The sequence below is a fragment of the Plasmodium gallinaceum genome (genome assembly GCF_900005855.1).
Source record: "Plasmodium gallinaceum strain 8A genome assembly, contig: PGAL8A_v1_76, whole genome shotgun sequence".
Taxonomy (NCBI): Eukaryota; Apicomplexa; class Aconoidasida; order Haemosporida; family Plasmodiidae; genus Plasmodium; species Plasmodium gallinaceum.
In genome coordinates this window covers 2,183,662-2,204,891 of record NW_021628238.1, presented here as the reverse complement: position 1 = coordinate 2,204,891, position 21,230 = coordinate 2,183,662, and the positions used below count along the sequence as shown (strand labels likewise).

General features: G+C 18.0%; 5 protein-coding genes across 5 annotated transcripts; 2 read left to right on the top strand and 3 right to left on the bottom strand.

Moving 5' to 3' along the window:
* Positions 1–294: 294 nt before the first annotated feature.
* Positions 295–1,541, bottom strand: PGAL8A_00246700 (conserved Plasmodium protein, unknown function; the record flags this gene model as incomplete). The annotated part of the gene is made up of 2 exons (XM_028671206.1): positions 295–1,286; positions 1,376–1,541. 2 exons carry the CDS (start codon positions 1,539–1,541, stop codon positions 295–297), a joined length of 1,158 nt encoding a protein of 385 aa, XP_028527881.1.
* A 1,070-nt stretch (positions 1,542–2,611) lies between these two features.
* PGAL8A_00246600 (conserved Plasmodium protein, unknown function) lies at positions 2,612–4,369 on the bottom strand (the record flags this gene model as incomplete). Its single annotated transcript, XM_028671205.1, has 3 exons — positions 2,612–2,874; positions 3,024–3,321; positions 3,467–4,369. The coding sequence occupies 3 exons, from the start codon at positions 4,367–4,369 to the stop codon at positions 2,612–2,614; spliced, it is 1,464 nt and encodes a 487-aa protein (XP_028527880.1).
* A 4,251-nt stretch (positions 4,370–8,620) lies between these two features.
* On the top strand, positions 8,621–11,800 carry PGAL8A_00246500 (MSP7-like protein, putative; the record flags this gene model as incomplete). Its single annotated transcript, XM_028671204.1, has 1 exon — positions 8,621–11,800. One exon carries the CDS (start codon positions 8,621–8,623, stop codon positions 11,798–11,800), a length of 3,180 nt encoding a protein of 1,059 aa, XP_028527879.1.
* Positions 11,801–12,912: 1,112 nt separating this feature from the next.
* Positions 12,913–14,454, bottom strand: PGAL8A_00246400 (chaperone binding protein, putative; the record flags this gene model as incomplete). The annotated part of the gene is made up of 1 exon (XM_028671203.1): positions 12,913–14,454. The coding sequence occupies one exon, from the start codon at positions 14,452–14,454 to the stop codon at positions 12,913–12,915; it is 1,542 nt and encodes a 513-aa protein (XP_028527878.1).
* A 2,570-nt stretch (positions 14,455–17,024) lies between these two features.
* Positions 17,025–19,700, top strand: PGAL8A_00246300 (conserved Plasmodium protein, unknown function; the record flags this gene model as incomplete). Its single annotated transcript, XM_028671202.1, has 1 exon — positions 17,025–19,700. The coding sequence occupies one exon, from the start codon at positions 17,025–17,027 to the stop codon at positions 19,698–19,700; it is 2,676 nt and encodes an 891-aa protein (XP_028527877.1).
* Positions 19,701–21,230: the final 1,530 nt, after the last annotated feature.

Sequence of the window (21,230 nt, the reverse complement as noted above, 5' to 3'; positions counted from 1 at the left end):
AAAAAAAAAAAAAAAAAAAAAAAAAAAAAAAAAAAATTAATCAAGAGACAAAATAAAAATCTTTTTATAAAAATTACACACATAAAAAAAAGAACAAAAAATAATCAAAAATATTAAACATACGAAATGCTTTAAAAAAAAAAAAATAAAATAATAGTATATTTAATAACATTAGATATATATGAGAAGGTTTGATAAATTGTTTTGGAATTAATATAATTATATATATTACCAGTATTAAAAACAGAGCAACATATATATTACATACATAATTTGTAACAAGTAATTTTGAATTTAATCATTTTCTTCAAATTGATAATCAATAAAATAAATTCCTTTATCACATGAAAAAATTATTTTATTATTTTTATATCTAATAAAATATGACCATTTAAAATAAAATAGACCAACTGGTAATTGGACACATTTAAAAAATAAAAAAGTGGATAAATTAAAAATTAGTATTTGATTCTCTACTAATATAAATAGCATATTCTCAACGGATTTATAAATGTCTAAAATTTTTTTCTTTAATTTTTTTATTCTATACATATCTATTGCCTTTTTAAAATCAAATATTATTAGTCTGTTTCCATTTTTAGCTACAATTATTTTTTCATCATCTAAAAATTTCCCATGACTTATAAATTTAGATGAAGAAAAATCTACGCAAAAAATTAATTCATGATCACACTTTTGTGAATTTGTAGAAATTTGTAAAACACGAATGTGACATTTCCCAAAATTGTTTTTGTAACATAATAAATAATTTATATTGAAATCAAATATAACTATATTTTTTAAAAAGTTTTTGTAAAAATAACTCATAAAATTATTTGTAATATCGTAGATAAATAAATTTTTTGAATTATTAAATAAAATAAGGTTCTCATAGTATATTACTTGTTTATTATTAGAAACTTCTAAGTTTACCTTTTTTATAAATTGATATGTTTTTATAGAAAAAACATCAATACAGTTTTCATAATAAATGTAAACATATTGTTTATCTATATATATAGACTTAATACTATTATTCCTAAACATACATATTATATGGTATTTTTCAATTATTTCATTATTATTTATTTCTTTCTTATTTCTCAATACATCTTCATTATTTGAATTGTTATTTATTTCTTTAAATTCATTTTTGTTCATATCATTTAAAATTTGCTCATCTGATTCTATCTTCTTTTTATTATCAATTAAGGAAATCTCTGTATTCACTTCCTTATTTTCTTTCTTTGTTATTTTGTATAAGCATACTTTTCCCGTTAAAGATCCTTAAAGAAAAATTAAAATATAAATAAAAAAAAATAAAAAACATATATAAAAAAATTACATAAAAAAAAAAAAAAAATCATAATAATACCTGTACATATATAATCATCGTCTGTATATAAAACAACTATAGGATCAGATAACAACGTCTGAATGCAATTATGTAATAAAACTTTTTCTTTTTCTTTCTCTTTAAGAAAAGAAAATATATTTCTCCATTTAAAACAACTTTTCATCATTTTATTTTCAATATTCATTTTTAATTGTATTCAATAATTTTTTCATTGAATTATTTACATTTTTAATTATAAATTTGAAAAAAAAAAAAAAATAAATAAATACAAAATAAAATATAATAAAATAATATAAAAGAAAAAAAAAAAAAGAAAAATAAAATAAAAAAAAAAAAAAAAAGACTTTTTTTTAAAGCTTAAAAAAATAAAGTTTTACATTGAAAAAAAAAAAAAAAAAAAAAAAAAAAAAAAAAAAAAAAAAAAAAAAAATACAAAATAAAATATAATAAAATAATATAAAAGAAAAAAAAAAAAAGGAAGATGAAATGAGAAAAAGAGAAAAAATTAAAAAAAAAAAAAAAAAGAGAAACCAAAATAAGTAAAAACTATAAAAACTAAAAATTAATGATTTATATCTAAAATTATCATAATGAAAATGTTTACTTACAAATTTTTAAGCTTTTGCTAATTATTTTTCTATCACAATTTATGTATTTAAGAAAAAAATATTAAAAAAAAAAAATATTTAAATTATAATATAATAGAATTTTTATTCTTTTTTCTATATTTTTACTTTTTTTTTTCATAAAAATGCAGTACTAAATGTATATACTTCGATGCATAATGATTATAATTTTAACTTTGTGAATACAAAATTAAAAAATTTGAAGGAAACAAAAAAAAAAAAAAAAAAATTTTTTTTATTAGAATTAATATAAGAAAAATTTTAAAATATAATATTTAAAATTATAAAATAAAAATTAAAAATAAAATAATTAAAAAAAAATATAATTAGAAAATTTTAACTCCTTTAAATTTCAACAATTATTGAGTCTATTATATCTTAGCTAAATTTAAATTACCATCATTAAAAAATTAAAATTAATTATAATAAATAAATTTAAAAATTATATAATAATTTTTGACATAAAATTGAAAAAGAATAATATATAATATACACTGTAATATTTTTTTAAAGTTACATTTGATAGTCTTAGTTTTTTTTTTTTTTTTTTTTTTTCAAATTTTAATTTCATATAAATTAATAATTATATATCAAATTAAAACACATATAAATAAAAGTGTAAAATTATTTATAAATCTTGTAGAACATTTTCATCATTATCACTATCTTCTTTTATGAATGGTTCTAATAAATATGATGTGAAATCAATATTATTTACTTTTTCATTTATATATTCGTCATACTTCCAAAAGCTATATAAAGATAAATTAATTAGATAAGTTTCTGAATATTGTAAATTTTTAATATAAATATGAGTAGAATGGACATTTTGTTCTTCTAAATGTTTTATAATTTTTTCAGCTCTACAATGTTTAATATCTTCAATATAACCTGATTAAAAAAAATATATATAATAATGTCACCTAGTTATTATATTGATATTAATAAGAATAGTAAATTAAAAATAAAAGGTTAAAATTTTGGGATAATTAATAATAATAATAAGAAGAAGAAGAAGAAGAAGTAATATATAATTTAACCTGCAACTTTTGCTATATATTTAAAAAAGCTTTTTTGTCCTACAGTTTCAATAGGAGTAGCTTTTGAAAAAATTTTTTGATCAATAAACATAAAACAAATTTCAAAAAAATATGGTGATGGTAATTCAAATAATTCATTTGGATTTTTATATTCTTCCTCTTTTATATTTATAAAATTTTTTATATAAAACCAAAAAGGAAATTCAACATCAACATAGGTAAAAGAGGAAAGAAAAATAGCTAAATAAATTGGCATCCATTGTCTTTCTCCAGCTTTCATTTCTTTTATTTCAAAACCCTTTAAAAAAAAAAAAAAAAAATTATAAATTCATATATATATATATATATATATATATATATATATATATATATATATATATATATATATATATGTAAGCATAGTATTTCTTTTTCTTTTTAACTTCAATAAATTCTATTGGCACAAATGGAATATCTACAAGAGCTTTAACTACAATTAATTCACCTAATGCTTTATCATATAAAGACATATTTATGGCATCATTTAAAAATAGTTTTGCATATTGTATGTTGTTATAATAATAAGAAGAGTTAAATTTTAAAGGAAGATATTCAATATCAATATCAATATTTATTAATGATTTATTAATTATAGTAGGTCTGCTTATATCAATATTATCAATATATATTTTTTCATTATTAACTGATAAATCATTATCTCCTACTTCTATATTATCTAAGTAGGAATATATATTATGAATATTTTCTCTACTATTAAAATCATTACTTTTTTTAGATCTTATATATACCCCATTATTTAAAACATATTGATATAAATTATTGGGAAGTGGTATAATTTCTGAATATGCAATAAATGTAGTAAATATTTTATAATATCTATCATAAATAGCTTTAAATATAACAATTTTAATTTCATTTTTGTTTTTTTCTTCATTATTTTTGTTAAATTCTAGCTCATAAATATGATTTTCTATTTTATCTAATAATGACTCAGCTATCATTTTTGTATTTTCGTCAATTTTAATATTTTTATTTCCATATATTAGTTGATTTCTCAAGTATTGAATATAGTAAAAAGACACACATAATTCTGAATTTTTACAAGGTAAAGGAGGAAATTCAATAGTAATTGTATTTTCTATATCATTATATATTTTATCTTTTGTTGTTTTATCATATTTGTTATAATAATTAAGTGAATCATCTTCATTATGAGCTCTTCTTTGGGTTTTCTTATTTAAGTTGAATAAACTTTTTGTTTCATTTTTGTTTTCTATTCTATCTGTGTTAGATGCTCTCTTTTTTGCTTTGTGCTTCTTTTTAAAAATAGAAAAAATATCATCCATATTGAAAGATTATTATTTTTATACTATATATTCTTTCTTCTAGTTACCTAAATAATATTAATATATATTAAAATTTTATATAAAGAAAAAAGTATTTTAATTTATTTTTCTATTTTTCTATTATATTTTTTCTATTTTGCTTTTCTTTTTTTATGTCATTCATATTTATTTATTACACTATTACATGTATACTTTAGATTCATGTAAGATTCATTTTATTATTTTTTTTTTTTTTTTAGAGATGTGATATTTTTTAAGAAAAAGACTTTCCTTAAAGGTAGTTTTTGAATTTCAAAAGTGTTTTAAAAAAGTTCAAGTAAAACATAAGTTTAGTTATAAAACCCTAATCTAAGTTTGTGTATTAAGTAGCAATAAAATATACAAATAAATTTTCTTATTCTAAATAATAGAAAGACAATATTAATTTTAAATTACATCTTTAATATTTATAAGAATATTATATATATATATAGGCATATATTTATTTTTACATTATGAATATTTTTTTAAAAGTATAAATTTTTATTATTAGAAATTTATAATAAAATATATTTTTTTACGAAATAATTTAAGTGTTTTTTTTTTTTCTACAAATTAATTTTTTGTGTTCATATTTTTTTTTTATAGAAAATTTTTTAATAATTATAAAAACATATATTATAATATATATATATATATTTTTTTTTATTATATTTCTAACTATTATCAATAAAAATAACTTCCTATTTAATATTTCCCTATTGATCATAGTACTCTTCTTTTTTCTTTTGTTTTATGTATTTTAATTATAAGTAAAGATAGAGAAAAAAGGAATAAAAAGAAAAATGATATTATAATTTTTACTGAAAAAAAAAATAGGTATAAAAGTATATATCATATTATGATCCTATTACAAAATTATATGTTGGTGAGAGATATTTTTATTAAGACATATTTAAGTCTACATATATATAGAAATTATTTTAAGTATTTTAGAAATATTATAATAATATATTAAAATTATATAGTTATATAACTATAAAGAAGAATTTTGTTAAAAGCATATTATAATTATATTTAAAATTCATTAATATATTAAAATATAGAGAAATTTTGCATTTAAATAAATTATATTAACATTATTCATTTATAAAAAATCTTTTCAAAAATAATTACTTTTTTTTTTATTTAGGAAATGTATTACAAAATTTAAGGATAAATTATTTATTATATTAATTTTTAGAAAAAAGAAAAACAAAAAATTAAATATCTTTAATTTATTTTAATTCGAAACAAACTAAGAATTATTTTATTATTCAATCAATATATTTTTTTTATAAAATTATAAAATTATTTTTATATTTATTAATTACAAGATAATCGATAAAACAAGAAAAAAAAAAAAAAAAATAGATGAATTTTTTATCAAATACTAAATATATATACACCTTTATTTTATATATCATTTTTAATAAAATAACGAGATAATACACTAGTACCATATTATCATGTTTTTTTCTATTTTAAATTATATCAATTATATATAAATATTGTCTAATTTATAAAAACATCGTAGTTCCAATATCTATATTTAAATGTTAACATAAAAAACATACATAGTAAATTTTAAATGAATAAAACCTATAATTAAGGAGTGATAAGAAAAAAATTAAAAGAAAATGTTGTCTTTTTTACCTAAATAAAAGTTATTACAATAAAATATAATTTTTTTTAATATAAAATAATTGTTATTTTTATTAATTAAAATGGAATTATTTATTTATATAAAAATAGATATATATGATAAAAAATTATGGAAATCTATAATTTTTACTCAAAATATTTTTCTTTTTGTCATTAGTTTTATATATACATAATATTTCATTTGTTTCTGTTATAGTAGAAATTATTAAATTTTTATAAGATTTTATTTTTTGAGGATCAATAATTTGAATCAAGAATTTTATTTTATCTTTGTGATATTAATAATTTTTTCTAGATGAAAAAAAATATTATATTATAAAATCTTTCGTAAAATATAAGTTTAACTATGTAACTCTTTATACTACTATACCTCAAATAAAGTAAAAAAGTGTATTTATTATAATTCCTTATAGTTCATTTATTTGAAATATATATATATATTTCTTTTTTTTTTTTTTTTCCATTTTTAAATATACCTAATATAACTCTTATAGAATTTTTTCCTATTATTTATGAACATAAAACTGTAATTAATATTAAACTTATATATTTTAGAGTAATTATAATTGTTTAAATCTAATATGTTATTCCAACTAATAAATTTATACTATTTTATTATTTTATAATTATTAGGTGCTAATTGTAAATTTTTTAATTATATTATTTCTTTATTTAAGAATATATCATATTCATAAATTTTATAGTACTTATTCTCCTCATATAATAGAGCACAAAAAAAGATTTAAAATAAAAATGATACATCGATATTGTAATTTTACATAAAATTTATATACACAAATAATTTTTATCTGTTTTTCAAATTTTTCAAAAAACAATGATAGCAAAAAAAATATATAGAAAGTCTTTAAATTTTTCAAATAAGTAAAAAATTTTTAAAATAAAAAAATTATACTGAAATTGGTTGAAAACAAAAAAAAAAAAAAAAAAAAAAAAAAAAAAAAAATGCAACCAAATTTAAAAAAAAAAGAAATATATTTATAAAGAGGAAATGGAAAATTTTCTAAATGTGTTGTTGAACAAAATTATATGAGGAAGCATTAAATATAGTCAACAAACATTCAATTATAATTATCTAATATATATAAAAAATAACTTAAAAATTTTTTTTTTTTTTTTTCTCTCTCTAAGTAATTGGAGAAAGTAACTCATTATATAAATGTTCTTTTATCTAGAAGTAAAATCATCTTAGAAATAAAACAAAATGGTAATATATAGTAAAATAAATATAATATATAAAAAATAAAGATGGGATGAACTATTTTAACTATGTTTAACCATATTGATAAAATAGAAATTTTTAATATATACTTAACTAGAAAAAATATAAAAGTAATAGAATATAGATTAGATTTATATAAAATTTGTAATAGATATTTTATTCGATACTTTTATTTAAAGAAAAAAAAAAAATAAAAAAAAATAAAAATTAGTATTAAATAATGTTCATATTTAAAGTTAACATTTAACTTACATTTCTATAGTATTAATTTTGTGGCTTGCTTTAGAGAAAGAAAATAAAAAAAAAAATATTTGACATACTATATATTACATTAAAATGATATTTATAAAATTTTTGTAGTTCATTTTTCATATATATATATTTTATATATATATTTATAATAAAATATTGAATTTTAATTTTTTATTTAGTAATAATATTAAATATAAATTTTATTTTTATGTTTGCACACTTACTAATTTATTTATATATATAAAAATGTACGAAACTAAATAAATTGTAAAATAACGTATTAAAAAATTTTAAGATTAGGAAAAAAAAATTTTTACAACTATAAACAAATAAAACTCTCCATGAAAATTTAGAATTTTTCTCCTTTCATTTATAGCGCAACTTTTGAAAAAAAGAAAATCCTTTTTTTTTTGTAAGTAATGCACTCATTTATCCTTTTCATATTGTCTTTTATTTTTTTTGTGCATTCAATGATTGAAGGGAGCACATTTAAAAAATTATTCATTTTATATATTTAGAATATTTCTACCCATAAAATTTAAATAAAAGTATATATATATAATTTCATTAAAATTAATTTTATTTAACAATAACAATTTATAAAATAATAAATTATTGTGATATTTAAAAAAATATATTTTATTTAAATCATGAAGCAAAAAAAAAAAAAAAAAAATGTTTTATTAGATTAAAAAAGCGTTACACTGCACAAAAAAAAACCACATGGTGCTATTAATATATCGACACTAAAAATAATTATGATAAATTGTTGCTTTATTTTTTTTTTTTTTTGAAGATATATATTTATTTCTGAAAATTTGTATTCAGAAAATTTTTTTTAGTACAAATGAAAAGATGATTCAAGAAAAAAAAATATAAAAAAATGAAATTTAATCACTTTTCATAATTTTTTTAGATCACTTCATTTTAAGTCTACATAATTTTGTAAATTTTATTATTTTTCTATATATTTATTTATCTATCTATTCTTCTTTAATGTAGATTTAAAAAAAAAGAAAAATTTTTCATAGTATTTTTCTACTCACTGATATTATATACGTGTGTTATTTTAAACAATGAAGGGAAAAATTTTATTTTTTTCTTCTGTTTTTTTATATTTATCACGTGTTATCTCATCAGAAGAAATAACATTTTCCAATGCACCAGTAAATAATAATGAAGAAAATGAAACAGTAGAAGAAATTTTAGAAGATTTAAACAAAAATGAAACAGATGATAACCATATATTTCTAAATAAAGATACAGAGATATTAGAAGAAAATAATCAAGAAAACACAGAGGAATTAAATGAAGTAAATGATGAACAGCTAAATGAAGAAAATGCAGGAGAACAAGAATATAATATTGCAGGATTGCATGAAGATGATATAGAAGAAGTAGAAGAAAATAATAATACAGAATTGAACGAAGAAAATGTAGAATTACATGAAGATAATGAAGGAGAAGAACAAGAAAATAATAATGAAGAATTATACGAAGATAATGTAGAAGAATTACAAGAAGATGATAATGAAATAAATGAAACAAATGCTAGACAATTACACGAAAAAAATACAGAAGAATTACAAGAAAATATTACTGAAGAATTGAACGAAGAAAATGCAGAATTACATGAAGATAATGAAGGAGAAGAACAAGAAAATGATAAAGCAGAATTACATGAAGATAATGTAGAAGAAGTGCAAGAAAATGATAAAGCAGAATTGCATGAAGATGATGCAGAAGTACTAGAAAATAATACTACCGAATTATATGAAGATAATGCAGAAGAATTACATGATGATGATACAGAAGGAGAACAAGAACACAATATTGAAGAATTACACGAAGATGATGTAGAATTAAATGATAAAAATGGTAGGCAATTACATGAAAATGATGTAGAAGAAGTAGAAGAAAATATTAATGAAGAATTACAGGGAGAAAATGTAGAGGGAGAACACGAAAATAATACTGAAGAATTACATGAAGATGATGTAGAAGAAGTAGAAGAAAATAATAATGCAGAATTATACGAAGATGACGCAGAGGAAGAACAAGAAAATGATACTGCAGAATTACACGAAGATGATGCAGAATTAAATCAAAAAAATGGTAGACAATTACATGAAGATGATGTAGAAGAAGTACAAGAAAATATTAATGAAGAATTACAGGGAGAAAATGTAGAGGGAGAACAAGAAAATAATACTGAAGAATTACATGAAGATGATGTAGAAGAAGTAGAAGAAAATAATACTGCAGAATTACATGAAGACGATGTAGAAGAAGTAGAAGAAAATAATACTGCAGAATTAGGCGAAGATGATGCAGAAGCAAATCAAAAAAATGGTAGACAGTTACATGAAAATGATGTAGAAGAAGTAGAAGAAAATATTAATGAAGAATTACAGGGAGAAAATGTAGATGAAGAACAAGAAAATAATACTGAAGAATTACATGAAGATGATGTAGAAGCACATGAAGATAATACAGAAGTACAAGAAAATAATACGGAAGAGGCACAAGAAAATATTACTGAAGAATTACAGGGAGATGATGCAGAAAAATTAAATGAAGAAAATACAGAAGAATTCACTGGTCAAAATGCAGAAGAATTTTTCGAAGAAGAGACAGAGGAAGGTGTAGAAAACAAAAAGAAACCTTCAGAAGAGAACAATGAAGAAAATACAGAAGAATTCAATGGTCAAAATGCAGAAGAATTTTTCGAAGAAAAGACAGAGGAAGGTGTAGAAAACAAAAAAAACCCTTCAGAAGAGAACAATGAAGAAAATACAGAAGAATTCAATGGTCAAAATGCAGAAGAATTTTTCGAAGAAAAGACAGAGGAAGGTGTAGAAAACAAAAAAAACCCTTTAGAAGAGAACGATGAAGAAAATACAGAAGAAAATACAGAAGAATTCAATGGTCAAAATGCAGAAGAATTTTTAGAAGAAGAGACCGAGGAAGATGTAGAAAACAAAAATAAACCTTCAGAAGAGAACAATGAAGAAAATACAGAAGAATTCAATGGTCAAAATGCAGAAGAATTTTTAGAAGAGACTGAGGAAAATGTAGAAATCAAAAAAAAACCTATAGAAGAGAACAATGAAGAAAATACAGAAGAAAATACAGAAGAATTCAATGGTCAAAATGCAGAAGAATTTTTAGAAGAAGAGACTGGGGAAAATGTAGAAAGCAAAAAGAAACCTTTAGAAGAGAACAATGAAGAAAATACAGAAGAATTCACTGGTCAAAATGCAGAAGAATTTTTAGAAGGAGAGACAGAGGAAGATGTAGAAAACAAAAAAAAACCTTCAGAAGAGAACAATGAAGAAAATGCAGAAGAAAATACAGAAGAATTAAATGGTCAAAATGCAGATGAAATTTTAGAACAAGGAACAGAAGAAACCGTAGAAGAGTTGGGTGAAGAAATTATAGAGAAAAATATAATGCAAGAAATTGATGAAAATGTACTTGAAAATAACACAAGTAAAAATGATGAAGATTTTGAAACAAATTTTGATGAAGAAGAATTAGAACTTAATGAAATATTTATAGGACAAACTACAGATATGCCTTTAGAAAATGATGCTGTAGGTATTGTGGAAGCTCAAGATTCAGATACTGGGGATCAATCAGGTGGTGGCACAGGTTCAGGATCATCAGATTCCGGGGTAAGCGGAACAGGTGTAACTCAGCCAGCTGCAGCTGTTCCAGCCGTTCCAGGGGTTGGTGTTCCAGGGGTTGGTGTTCCAGGTGTTCCAGGTGTTCCAGGAGTTCCAGGGGTTTCAGGGGAAGCAGGTACTCCAGGGGTTGTAGGGACTCCAGCTGCAGATGCAACTGATGGAAGTGAATCTGCAATTTATACATTAGATACTCTTTATGATGATGTTCTTAAACGTTTAAAAATCACAGATTTAAATAATGCCCCTTATAGTGATGGATATAATAATTTAAAAAAAGAACTTAAATTACTTACCTTAAATAAAAAAGAACATGATTTGATTAAAGAAATTATAGATAGTTTCTCCAAAAAATACATAAAAGATGGAGACATAAGTGCTTTAGCTGATATATTTAAAAAGGCATTAACTGATAAAAAAGTTGCTGAAATATTGAAAAACTTAATCTCTAATGTTTATAGCTTTACTAAACGACATAATTACTTAAGAGCTGATAAAACGGAAAAAGAAACCTACACTACCGTAGTGGATAATGCAGTTAATTTATTAGGAAATATACTAGTTAATTAAACTTTATAAAAAAAAAAACAAATCATGATAAATGACTATTCTATTTAGTTCTATATTTTATTTTATTTTATTTTATTTTATTTTATTTTTTTTTTTTTTGCTTATTTTTTTATAAATTTATATAAGAAAATATCGATTAAAAATAAGCTTTAAAAAAAATAAATTTTTTTTTTTTTTTTTGTTAAAAAAATAAGATAAATTATACTTCATATTTTTTTTATTTAGCTTTTTTATTAATAAAATCCACAATGTAAATTAATTTAAGTTTAAATATGTATAAACAATGATTTAGAAAATTTTGTACATTAGAATACTTTAATATTAATAAAATTTTTTTTTTAAATAATAAGTTATAAATACTATTATTAATATAAAAAAAAATAAAAAAGATATAAAAACGTTATAAGGAACTCTTTATTCTAATGCTTTATTTTTATTTATTTTTTTTTTTTTTTTTTGTCTTTTATTCTTGCAAATTACACTTTTTAAGGTTTTATCTTAACTTGTATAAATAAAAAGAATATTTTTTTTTTTTTTATAGAACTTTGAAAAATTGACATAAAATTTCTAATTTTTCGATGTGTATATTTTGTTTTATGAGTACCCCAAGGAAGTTTTTTTTTTTTTTTTTTTGTGAAGAAAAATTTAGAATATTATTATTAAACATTTTTAAATAATAAGTAGTTTAAAATAACGTATTATCATTTTAAAATCTTTATAATTAAAAAAAATTTATTTTTTATAGAAATTATATAAGAAAAAACATTTATATCAAATATCCTTCATAAAATATGAAAAAGAAAATATAGGAAATCTATTCAATTATCATATATATATATATATATATATATATATATATATATATGATATTAACAAAATTTATTATGATATTTATAAAAACATTAATAGCTAAAAAAAAAAAATAAAATATAGAAATGATTAATATATGTTTATTATAAATTTCAAAGATAAATGAAATATTCATTAAACAAAAATTATTTTTTTTGAATTATATTAATATTTTATATATCTAAATTTAAATTTCTTCCTTTTTTTTTTTTTTATCTTATTATCTATTACTCTTTTTTTTATTTTAAGAATATTATTTTTTTTTATATTTTATTATATTCATCCGTAAAATGCTTAATTTGAGTTTCTACTTTTTCTATTAATAAATCATAAATATGATTAAATAAACCATCAGAAATTTTTAATTTATCATTTTTTTTTATAGTAATAAAATTTTTCCATGTTTTACCAGCTTCCAATTCACTTGATAATTCTTTTATTTCTACAATAACTTTATGTATATGTAATTCCGTTATATTTACATAAATTGTAATATGTAAATTACAAGAAAATTCAAAAATATGCCTTTTCGTTCCCCTTATAACCACAATTTGTGCATCAACTGATAAATCATTTATTTCATTTAAATTAATTTCCGATAAATATTGAATTGGTAGAACATCAGGATATTTCAAATTTGATAAATTATATTCATTTTGGTTATTTAAATTTAAAGAATCTAATTTTTCATAATTTTTAAAATGAATATTTTTTAAACATTCTTCTATTTTTGATTTAGCCCATTTCGACATATCTTTTTCTTCATATGTTGTTCCAGCTGCATTCCATGATGATATTGCTTTATTTTCATTTTTGTAAAAATTAAAATCATCATTTATACCATTTTCTATTTTTTTGGGAATATTTTTTTCAAAAAATTTTTTATCATCTTCTTTTATATCTTTTTTAAAATAACAATAGCCCATTTTTTTAGTTTCATCAATTATTTTTTGATCTTCTTCATCTATATCTAGATGAGATGAATTATTAGATGTATTGGACAGCAAAGAATCACTTTTTTTTTTTTTTTTTTTTTCTTTTTCTCTTTCTTTTTCTCTTTCTTTTTCTTTTTGCTTTTGTTTTTCTTCTTCTTCTTTTATTCTTTTTTCATTTTCTAAAGCTTCCCATTCATCAAAATCAATTAATTCTTCATTTTTTTCTTTTCTAGATTTCATATCATTCTCATATTTTTCTCTTTTTTTTCTAATTATTTCCTTTTCTCTATCATCATAAAGACCAGAAGCTTTTTCAAAAATTTTTGAATAGGCCTCTTTTTGTTTTTTGTTATCTTCATTTTTTTTTATTATTATATTTTTCAATAATTTTTTTGCATCTATATTTTCTGGATAAACTTTAAGAAATTCTTGTATTTTTTCTTTTGCTATATCAAAATTGCATCTATTAAATTCTATTTGACATAATCGAAATATTCCTTTTGCATTATTTTTATCTATATTTAACACTTTCATTATATTATCATAAGCTTCATTGTATTGTTCTATATTTGAATAACACAAACTTAAATTTAAATATAAGGCAATTTCTAATTCTTTTATTTTATCATTTTTATTTTCTATTTTTTTTAAATATTTTATTCCTTCATTATATTTAGAAATAGCTTTCTCATGACTCTTATTCTTATAATGATTATTTCCTTCTAATTTTAAATCTAATATTTTTTTCACCTTTTCATCAAAACTCATATTTTTTACTATTTCATCAAACTCCTTTTCTTTGTCATTTTCTATATTATTATTTTCTTCATTATTTCTTGAGTCTTTATTATTTCCGTTTAATTTATCCATTTTATACAAAAAATGTACAATTTGAAATTTTAATTAGTAAAAAAATATTTTATATATTTTTTAACCTTATATAATTTTTTATAAAAAAAAAAAAATTAATAAAAAAAAATTTCTTTTTTTCTTTTTTTTTTTCTTCATAAACAGTAAATATATATATATATAAAAATTTTTTTTTGTTTTTCAAGTTTACTAAAATATATATTTTTTTTTCTCATATATTTTAGTATTTTTTATTATTTTTAATTTATTTTCTTAATTACGAAATAATTTTTTTTAAGGGATAATCTATCTTCAAATAAACTTTTTTACAATAATTTAAAAATATTTTATGAAATTTAAAAGTGTATTTTAAGACTATACCTTTTTATAATTTTTTCAATAGAATTTAATTTTTTTTAATTATTTCTATATATATATATATATGTTATTTATTCAACAAAATTAATAATAAAAAAAATTCTATAAAAACATACTTCTTTTTTTTTATGTAATTTTAATTTTTTTTTTTTTTTTTTTTTTTATATATACATATATATATATATATATATATATATATCTTCACTAAAATGTAAAAATAAGAAAAAATAAATAAAACTTTTTCTAATTTTTTTTTTTTTATTATTTAGAAGATCATAAATATAAGGAATTATATATATATAGGAAATTAAAATGAATTATTTTCTTTTTCACAAAATTAAAGAAAAGTGATATAATTAAAAATATAAATAGCTTAAATTATCATTTTTTTGTAGATGTAAATTATGCGTGTTTTTTTAATTATTCGTGTAATTTTTCTTAATTTTTTTCTTAATTTTTTTCTTAATTTTTTTTATTTTTTTTTAATATGAATATCTAATATATTTCTTATAATAAAAATAATGAACTAATATTATTTCTACATATGTGAATTTATATTTACAGAAAATTATAATAATTAAAAAATATATATGGTAACAATTATATTTTTATTTTTTCTCATATTTAATCTTGTAATTTTATAAATATTTTATCTTAATTTAAAATATTATAATTCGTATCTATATTAAAATATACAGTGGACTTCTTTTTTTTTTTGTTAGTTCATTAGTTTTATTTTTTTTTTTTTTAATATATTAGTTTATTTATAGATTTTTTTTTTTTTTTTTTCCCNCATATTTAATCTTGTAATTTTATAAATATTTTATCTTAATTTAAAATATTATAATTCGTATCTATATTAAAATATACAGTGGACTTCTTTTTTTTTTTGTTAGTTCATTAGTTTTATTTTTTTTTTTTTTAATATATTAGTTTATTTATAGATTTTTTTTTTTTTTTTTTCCCATTACAATAAAAATGAGAATAAAAATATTAAACTCTAATTTCACACATTAACAATTAAATACTTAATTTATATAAAAAAAAAAAAAAAAAAAAAAGAAATACAAAAAGAAATATCATAATAAAAGTAAAACTATTTATTCCCTTCATTTATTGAAATCATCCTTAAAAAAAAGAATAAAAGTTAAAACATTTTTTTTTGTTTTTCTTTTTCTTATTCTGTAAGGTTGTTTAATTATTTTTATTTTTTACTATGCATGTAATTATTTTTCCTTTTAAATGTATAAATTAAAAGTTATATTTTTGTATACTTTTTTTATTAGTTTTAATTTTTTGTAATAAAATTGAAAGAATATTTTGTATCAATTTAATTAAAGAATATGAATACATAATAAGTATTGTTGAATACAATTATTTTTTATTATTTATGAATTATCTATATTTTTGAATTTTCTTTTTTAAAATGTCTTCAAAAAAACTTTTTTTGTTTAAACAAATAATAAAAAAAAAATGTCTAGGAAAATTATCTTTTTCATCATTTTATATTAAAATAAACAATTTAATAATTAAAATAATTTGAAAAAATTTAAAGAAATGTTCATGTATAAGAAGACACAAATAATATTAGCATATTTTTTTTTTTTTTCATTTTTATATTTTTAATAAAATAGAAAAAAATATATTTTTTAAACATCTATTATTACTTTTAATAGAATTTAAAATTACTATTCTTTTCCATATAATTATAAATAAATAAAAAATAATTCTTAAATAAATTATTTATAGTAAAAAGAAAAATTACTAATTTATCCTTTTCTATAATTTAAGCAGCCATAATTATTTTATTTTTTTTTTTTTTTGAACTTTTTTTTTTGTAAATTATTATTATTATCATCTAAATATATAATTAAAAAAATGCATATACAAATATACATGACTAACATAAATATGTAATGCAAAAAATATAAATTTCTTTTTTTGTAATTTATGAATTAATATATATATTATAAATTTTTCAATAACTTTATGATTTTTTTTACTTTTTCATTATAAGACTATTTATTTATTTTTTATTTTTTTTCTTTTTCTGTAATTAACATAACTTTACATTCTTCTTGTACAATATATTTTTTTTAAATATATAATATGAATTGATTTATAAAAAAAAAAAAATTAAATAATTAGATATACACGTTTTCATTAAGAAAGCATATTTAAACTAATACTAAAATATAGAAGATTTTGAAGAAATGAGAGATCTTCTGAATAAATTAACTTTAGAAAATATAGCAAATGTTAAAATAAGAGCATACAAGAATGATAATTTTGTTGATGAAAATGAAAAAAAAGAGAAAAAAAATGAAGACAATTTTTACAACGTCTATATTCTAACATATATAAAGCATATTGTAAGAATAAAAGCGAACTTAGCTTTACATGGAGGATTATATAGTAATTATTTTGAAAAATATGAAGAAGAATCTATATCCAACATAATGCTTGAAAATTTATTAAATAAAAATGATTTAAATAAAGAAAACAGCGAATATAATGGAAAAACTGATAAAAATATAAAATATTATAGAGATATGAAAAAAAATGAAATTAATGAAGATAATAAAAGAGATTTAAATTATTCTATTAAAGAATTATTAAAAAAATTAATTAAATCTTATAAAATTAGAGAAAATAAAATATTTCTAGTAACAGGAATGATGGGGTGTGGAAAAACAACTTGTGTAAGTTTAGCAATTGAATATTTTAATAAATTTTTACAAATTGAAAAAAATATGCAACATAAAAATGATAAAAAAAGTGTTTTATTTTTATCAGTTGATGAAAATAATAATAAAAAAACCTATAAAAAAACTCCTTATACATCTAAAAGTTATGAACAGGGGGATGTTAGTTATGAATCTCTATCAACTAATGATAAAAAAATAAGAATAAATTATAATGAGCCACTATTTAATTTTACACCAAGAAAAAAAAAGAAAAGAAAAACAAGTAATTCTTCAGAAGATGAAGATGATGTGATATGTAATTCAAATAAAAAGAAAGATAATTCTTTAAATTTAAATCTTGAACAAATAAATAATAATATAAAAAATATTTTTGAAAATGATGATTTATCACCCTTAAGAAAAAATGCAAATATAAGAAATAAAATCCAGTTTGAACAAATTTTTAAGGAACATGAAACTAGTAATATTGGAGAAGGTAATGAAAATGAAAACTCAGAATTTAATGAAAAATATAGAAAGATTGTAGAAGAAATTAAAGCAGAAGAGAATGAAGAAAGGTGTATTTATACAATTCGAATTAGTGCATATTTATATAAAGACGATTTACAATGTATTAAATCTATCTTATCGCAATTGTATAATTATCTTAATAAAGAGGAAAAGATGGAGACAAATTTATTATTAAATGATTATATAATAAAATTAGAAAATATATTAATTGAAATAAACAATAATAAAAAACAAACATTATTGATTATTGAAAATGTAGAAAAATTTTGCTTACAAAATAAGCAAAACTTATTGTATACCTTATTTGATTTGTTACATAAAAAAAATATTTGTATTAATATAATTTGTTTAACTAATGTATTAGATATTACTCAAAATTTAGAGAAAAGAATTAAGTCAAGATTTACCTTTGAGATGATACATATATCTCCTATTTTAAACATAGATGAAATTTCTAAATTGGTGTATAAAATATTATATGTTAATTTAGATGATTTTCATCTCATTAAAAAATATTACTCCGTTTACTTTTCTTATAGTGATCTAATAAAAATTCAAAAATTTTTACAAATTTACAATTCAACTATGCAAAAAGAAATAGCTGATTCACATTTATTAAAACAGTGGTCTTATGATATTAATTATGGTTTAGATATTAGGCATATTTATCACACATGTGTTGATGCAATTTTATCCATATGTGAATATAAACACATTTTAAATTCAAATAGAGTATCTTTTAAAAATAACACTCTTCTTGATTCACATTCTGATAAAGAATCTAATTCATCTATAGAATATGATAGCTATTCTAACCAAAATAATGCAAATTCATCAAAATATGAAAACGAAAAAGGAAATGAAAACAATGAAGAAGATGTAATAGAAATTCAAACAGAACAAGAATTAAATTATGAAAATTACAAAGATGAAAAAAATTTTGGTGAATTAGTAACTACGAAAAATAAAAGAAACAAAAATAACAAAAATACTTCTTTAATAATGGAAAAACTAGGTTTTTTTTCAAAAGAGAAAAGGAATAATGTAGATTATTTTAAAGAAAGACAAGGAAAATTAGATAGCACACCTGTTAAAAGTAATTTTAATAAAGAAAATAAAGAAAATAAAGAAAATGAAGATAAAGAAAATCTTCATTTTAATGTGAACATAGATATGAGTCCCCGTAAATTAAAAGAAAATATAAAATTAAAAAGTAAAGTAGAAAGTGAATATATATTAAATAATGTTCAATCGAAATTCATAAGAAGACATTATATTAAAAAAGTTTTACGAGATTTGTGCACAATTGAATATCTCATATTATGTGCATTTACTAGATTATATAAAAAAGAAATATTACCAAAAACATTGTATGTAATTATATTAGAAATAAATAAATTTAAGCAAGCATATCCACAAGAACAAATTATAGGATTTTCCCTTGACGCTTATAGGAGATCTTTTTTTAGATTAGTAGATTTAGACATTATTATTTTATCTTCTTATTCATTAAGTCATTTAAATATAAAAAATTTTAGTAATGATTTATTTGGATTGCATGAACCTACAAAATTCCCATGTTTTGATATTTTCTTAGATAATATAGAATCTTATAATCTTAATCATAATTTAATTCAATGGGTTAAACATAACACGGAAGTTATGCAATAAGATAAAAAATTATTTAAATACTCATTTATATTAAAAAAATCTATTATGTAATAAAGAAAGACTGATTTTAACTTTTTTTTTTTTTTTTTTAAACATAAGTTCATTGTATTTATATATTTTTTCTATGATTATTATATACCTTAATTTTTAAAAATATTATTATAAAATATTTCATATTTTTGAATTTACATGAAATATAATACATATAAACTTATTTTTGGTATTTTTAATATTTTATTTTTTTCTGATTACACTTTAAATTTCAAACTTACAAAATATATTTTAAATCGTTAAGCATACAAATTTTTGTGTATACATAAAGTTATGTGAAAAAATATTTCATAAAATTAACTTGAAAAAGAAATTATTATATTATTTTATTTTATTTTTTTTTTTTTTTTTGATTACGTGGATATTCATTATATGTACAAAAAAATAATTTTTTTTTTTGAATATATTTTTATAGTATTTTTGTATATTAAATGTATTTTCTTAAAATTACAACCAAAATTTTTGGGTATATTTTTACATATATTAATAGAAATTTTTTGTAACTTATAATAAAGATGAAAATAATTTTTGTTTATCTAATAAAATTATATAACCTCACAAAATTATAGAATTTATCTTGTAAAGAATTTAAGAGAAAAAAATATATTCATTTGCAATAATAAATTATATATATATTTTCTCTTTAACTAAAATTTATATTTATATTTATAATCTTTATAAAAAAAAAAAAAAAAAAAAAATTGATATTGCACTTTTTTTTTTTTTTTTCTTTTAAATAATATTTCAAAAATATTATTTTTGTAATATTTTATGAAAGTATGCAAAGTAAAATTTTGTAATACACACAGTATTTTTTTATTTTCTTTATATAGTTATAACAAAATTATGAATATAAGATTATTTGCAAAAAAATATGAAAATTACAGAAAATTCAAAAAAAGTTAATATGTTTGTGGAATACAGTTGAAAAAAATTTATATAGATTTTTAAAAAAAAAAAAAAAAAAAATTTATTAGTATGAAATAATCCTAATAAAAAGGGATGATAAAAACATGTATTAAAGAAATGAAAGAGGTAATTAAAAACAAAAAGACTAATGCAAGTTAAAATTATATTAAATTAAAAAGAAGGAATTTCTAAAACAGTATTTCATAAAGATATAACATAAATGAAATAATTATATAATAAAAAATATTATAATATTCTCTATATATATGAACAAAAAATAATAATATTATTATTTTTATTTTTGTAATAGAGTAAAAAAAAATTATTATTTTTGCTTTTCTTTTTGGTTGAAACATATATAATTAAAATTTTTTATTTAGTAGATTTATAATATTTAATTTATCAAAAACAAGAAATGTATAAGATAGTATGTTTTATATAAATAATTAGAAGAAAAAAAAAAAAAAAAAAAAAAAAATAGTAAAGAAGGGAAAAAATTAGTGTGTAAATTTATTGTAGAGATAAAATGATTAAATAAAAAATTAATAAAATTATCTTTCTTTTATTAAA